Here is a 5,276-nt window from a genome sequence, read left to right on the forward strand (position 1 = left end):
GCAGAACTGCCAGCCAAGTCCTGCCCAAATTCCTGGCCCACAGATTCATGAGCAGATAAGGCAGTTGTCATTTTAAACCACTGATGTTTGAGGAGTGTTTATTACAACAGATAAACACACACATCATTCATATGTTTTCATTGCAGAAAATCAGTGTATTTGATTAATACTCTCCAGACCTCACTGAGGCTGTTATATAGTATATATAATACATGTACATTTTACCTTTCTAAAAAAAAAAAAAAATTGAATTTTGAAATCCATTTGGCCGCAAGAGTTTTTTGAGAAGGAACTGTCTTTTGTATCACAGAAATAGAGTTGTCTAGACTTCCTTCCTGTCTTCCTGCATTCCCTAAATGTCACAAATGATGCCATAGACTCCTAGTCATTTCATGTATCTCATTTCCCCAGCAACATTATGGGTTTCTCTAAACCAGTAGCTCTCGAACGTCAGCATATTTCAAAGTCTCTTGAAAGAGTCGTTCAAACACAGTTTCCTGGGCTCTGCCCCCAGGGTTACTGACTCAATGGGTCTGAGGTGGGTCTTATATTTCTAAAAATTTCTCAAGTGGTGCTGATGCTGCTGATCTAGGGACTACCCCTTAAAAACCACTGCTCTAGAGGAAAGTGCTATATTTTAATTTTTGTTTTATTTGCCCACCAGCCCAAAGTGCTGAGCAAATGCTCATGGATAGAATTTCCCTAAACCTTTATCTTTGTAATGTTTTTGAAGCCTTAATTTTTATTTCTGAGGTCCTCCCTACTAGGCCCAAGACTTCAAAGAAACTAATTCCTTGTTTTATCAGATTGTAGTTTTTACTTTCTTCTCGGTTCAGCTGATATTGTGGATAAAATGTCCCTTCTGACCTCTTTTTAAACCTGTTTTGGAACAGATCAGAAGGAATGCCTTCTCTGACCCCAAAGCGACCCTCTATTTGTGACCAATGATTGTTTTCTTTCCTTTTGGTGGTTTCCAAACAAATAAAATGTTTGTTGCCATCCTCTCACAAAACAGGAGGGCCCACCCAGAACATACTCTTTTTTGGCAAGAGACCCATCTAACGAAGCCTGCATTTTACGTACCTCTGAGGTCCAGAGAGGTGGAGCCACTTGCTCATAGTCAAATAGGTGGGACATGCCAGTGCCGCCCTGTTGGAACTCAAGTCTAACTTGACCCTACAACAACCCGCCTCACTAAATGGGGCTTCCTCACCCCTACTCCCACCCCAGAAAACACAGTCCGTGTGTCATAAACGTCACTTTGCATAACCCATACCTTTCGAGCTTTTTTTCAAATATTTCCTTCAGAGGGTGACGGGACGGTCACACTAATTCGTCTTGGCCAGAGACGCCAAATATCTCCCTTCTCCCATCTCCCGGCCAGGAGCCGTCACCTCGGCTCCACGGATGCCCGCGACACAGCCACTGCGTGCGTCTGGAGGCGTCTCGCCCTCACAGTTCAGCGATTAAGTTGGTTCCTCACATTGTTCTCGGCAGGAGGGGCAGGAAATAACGCCGGGCTGCGGTGGCGGCCACGGCGGGCGGGGGGAAAGCTCGGGCGGTCTCTCGGGCAGTCCTGGCGGCCTCGCATCGATCCCGGGTCTAAGGTCCAGTCGGGTCAGAGTTCCCGCCACTCTTTCACGCTTTCGAGTCAGCACCCCACCCCCTGCCCCGGTTGAGGCTCAGAGGGCTCGTTCCTGGAAGCCTCTGTGTCCCGATGGGGCCCTAAAGCCCCGGTCGCCGTCAGGTGTAAGGAGACAGGTCAGCGGTGGCTGCCGCCGGTAGGAGGCGGAGCCTGACGGAGGCCAGGGCCGGGCGGGGGGGTGCAGCGGGCGGCCGGAGCCCCGCGCCCCCTCCTCCGAACAGCCTGCCCGGCAGCCCTGGGCACGGCTTGGCCCCCTCTCGGCCTCACTGTCCCCAGCAACAGGTGAGGCGGTCGCGGGCCCGCGGCTCCTCTGCCGGACGGTTCCGCCCCCGCGCGCCTCGCGCCCGCCCCTCTCCACGCCCCCTCCCCTGCTCCCGGCCTCCGCCGCCTGCCTGGGCCGCCCGGCGGCCTCCCCTCGCTGGGTCTCCTCCTCCTCTCCGGCCCAGGGGCCGCCCTAGAGCCCACGCGCCGAGGAGCGGGGGTTGCCGCGCACCGCAGGACACGCGCGGCGACAGGTCCGGCCCCGGGAGGCGCCCCCGGTGCGCCTCCCTCCCCGCGCCAGCCGCGCTCCCCTCCCCCTCGCCAGGGTGCCCTCCCTAGCTCACCCCCAGGACTCAGGGCCGCTTGTCCACCCCCAGACGTGCCGGGGGTCCCCGAGGAGGGGCCAGCCCAGCCGAGGCGCGACCATGGAGGAGCCGCAGCGCGCGCGCCCGCATACCGTCACCACCACCGCCAGCTCCTTCGCCGAGAACTTCTCCACCAGCAGCAGCAGCTTCGCCTACGACCGGGAGTTCCTCCGCACGGTGCCCGGGCTCCTCATCGTGGCGGAGATCGTGAGTGCCTGGCGGGAGGGGGCGGGGGCGCAGACGGACCCGAGCGTGTGCTCCTGGGCTGGGAGCCAGCTGGGAGCCAGCTGGGAGCCAGCTCGGATCCGCTGACCGGCTTCCAAGCAACCCTTTTTGCTCAGCCTCGTCTTCTTCCCGAAGTGCAAAACTCAGACCACCTCTCTGAACGAGGTCCAGTTGCCTTGGGCTCTCTTGGATAAGAGGATCGTGACCCTCAGAATCTGTTGGGGGAGAAACCCAACTTGCTGGGCCCTGTCGGTGGTCGTGGCATATCCTGGGAACAGGATGCTTGGTGGGCATGGAGTTCGTGTTAATGAGTGTCTAGAAAACCTGGCGCCACCCTTACCTGATCTCCTCGTGGGTGGCCTCCTCTCTAAAGCAAAGCTTTCCAAAGTTCAGGGGAGAGGAGAGGATTTATTCCTTTTCCAAATTATCTGCCTAGTAGTAAAATTGAGGTGAATCAGATAACATTTACTGAATAAAATCTGAGAGCCTCAACCTCTGAGGTCCAAACAGTTCTGTGGCACATCCTGGTTTAGGCTCAGAACATTCCTGGAGAGGAGGCTAGGCGTGGGCACTCTCTTCATAGAAGGACTTGGAAGCTGAGAGGTCAAGTGATTTCCTGAGCAGTCCCAGCCAGTCCTTCATGTCTGAGAAAGGACTGGAGCCCTAGTGGTGGCCACTGTTAGCCTTCACCATGTGCCAGCGACTTGTCAAGCTCCTTAGATGCTTTTGTGCCCTCATGTAATCCACACAACAACCCTACCCTGTGAAGGTGGTTTCAGTTATTGTCCCGTTTTACATGTGAAGAAACTGAGGCATAGAGAGGGGAAGTAAGTCACACCTGGAGGTGGCGGAGCTGTGATTCCAACCCAGGCTTGACTGTGGGAGCGAGCAGAGCTTTTCTAAACTGCTAATGGGCATTCCTTCCAGCTGTCTAACCAGCGCCCCTTCCACCATATCTCACATACTTTTCCTTTAAATATTTGTGGAATGGAAATCCAGCCTATTTGGGAGTAGAGAATGGAAGCCAAGATGGTGCACACGTGACTGAAAACTCTGGGAAACCTTCAGCAAAACATGTGTACATCAAATAGCATACTTGATCCTCCTGAATCTCAGACCCCACCCCCGACTGAATCAATCCCAGGTAGTTTCAGTGCAGATAAAGTTTGAGAAATGTTGGCTTAGCCCATCCCCCAGCTGGTTCCCTCAGCTGGTATTGACTTAAGAAGCCTCAATAAAAAGCTAAGATTGGAATCACCTTGCAGGGCCTGGCTTATGGGAATTCAGCAAATATTTGCTATGTGAATGAAGGAGTTGGCAGGCTCCCTTGCCCCATCTGAGCAAACAGAAGCTAAAATGACAGAGATGGGGCTTCTACCCTGGGGTGGATTTTGACCAGGCATAAAGTAAAATGCCTCTTGTTTTCTGATTTATGGTCAATATGTTCTATGTTCCACACTTTTTCAGAAAATAGGACAGTGAAGTAAAAAATATAAATGGCTCACAATCTCATCATTAGAAATAATCACTTGGTACACAGGCGTGTATCCTTTTAGATATAATTGTTTTTGAAAAAGAAAAACATGTAAGAAAAATTACCCTTATTAGTACTATAGTTGAGTTTTTATTTTTGACCAAACTATGTATGCTCATGTTTATAAAGTCAAATAGTCTTGTAGGCACAAATATGTTTCCCTCACCACCTCCATACCTAGAGGTACCTACATTCAAATCCCTTAGCATTCTTCATAATATGTTTATAATGCTGTTTCTTGATATATTTTTTTTCCAATTGTAGGTGTTATCCATTAGCTTCCCACTGAAGGATGAGGCTTCAGCTGTCTGGACCACATCTTTAGCACCCCCACCATACACATACCCTTCCAGGCTCCCACTATATTTTGGGTTAGATCAACAGCGAGTGTCAACTTTAGGACACTGAGTAGTCTGTGAGCACTTTTCCTTTTCTGCCCAATTTCCTGGAGTTAGTCATTGTCTTTTTCCATTTTTTTTAGTTCTCTAGATGTTTAGTCACTAATTTTACCTTAGTTGTCTAAATCTCCTCTCAAGAAAACTGAGAGACATCAGACATTCTATCAAGGTCATACTCTGGACCAACCGCCTATGGGAGCCTCAGACCTGCTCCCACCTGGCCTGCTCACTTTGACACAGCTGATGGCCTAGAGTCTCCTGCACCATCACCCTAGAGATTCTCTTCATCCCTCTCCTTCCCATGGCCAGTGTCCTCTCTGTCTTGCCTTCCTTTGGGGGAACACATAGCCTCTAATAGTTTTTTAAGAAAGGATGCATGTATCAATTGAGATTTGCATCTTTCAAAATGTCTTGATTTGACCATTAATACATAATTAATAGTTTGGGTACAGAATGTTAGATTGGAAATTGTTTTTTCTTCAGGATTTTTAAAGTATTTCTCTATTGTCTTTTGGTTATTCTGATTCTTTTAAGAAAATATTTATTCCAATCCTTTAAAAAAATATTTATAAGAGTTTATTTGAGCCAAAACTGATGACAGTTCCCAGGAAGCAAGATATCAAATGCTATATTTATTCCATTTCTTGATCCTTTTTTTCTTTCTTTCTGGAAGCCTGTAAAACCATCTTTCTTTTGTAATATCACAGTGACGTGCCTTCATATGTGTCCATTTTCTCCCATTATACTGGGGACCTGGTGTGTTCTCTCAATCAAGAAGAAACTTACCTATCTTGAAGGAGATTTTTAAATTTTTTTAATTTTTGACTTTGATACCAAATCTAGTTGGT

The 5,276-nt window shown here is 49.2% G+C and overlaps 1 protein-coding gene across 3 annotated transcripts in view; it reads left to right on the forward strand.

Annotated features, from left to right (window-relative positions):
* Positions 1-330: 330 nt before the first annotated feature.
* The window catches only part of CMTM8 (CKLF like MARVEL transmembrane domain containing 8), an 82,276-nt gene continuing 77,330 nt past the window's right edge, over positions 331-5,276 (forward strand). The window contains exons 1-2 of one of the 3 annotated variants that reach the window (XM_023534086.1): positions 331-1,761; positions 2,284-2,478. In XM_023534086.1, coding sequence (XP_023389854.1) covers positions 2,332-2,478 — 147 coding nt within the window. In that variant the 5' untranslated portion in view covers positions 331-1,761; positions 2,284-2,331. Of the gene's footprint in view, positions 1,762-1,792; positions 1,928-2,011; positions 2,479-5,276 lie in introns of those variants that run through there. The other 2 variants (XM_011361491.2, XM_011361416.2) reach the window with 2 other exon arrangements.

This window comes from Pteropus vampyrus, unplaced genomic scaffold (genome assembly GCF_000151845.1).
Source record: "Pteropus vampyrus isolate Shadow unplaced genomic scaffold, Pvam_2.0 Scaffold1, whole genome shotgun sequence".
NCBI classification, from domain to species: domain Eukaryota; kingdom Metazoa; phylum Chordata; class Mammalia; order Chiroptera; family Pteropodidae; genus Pteropus; species Pteropus vampyrus.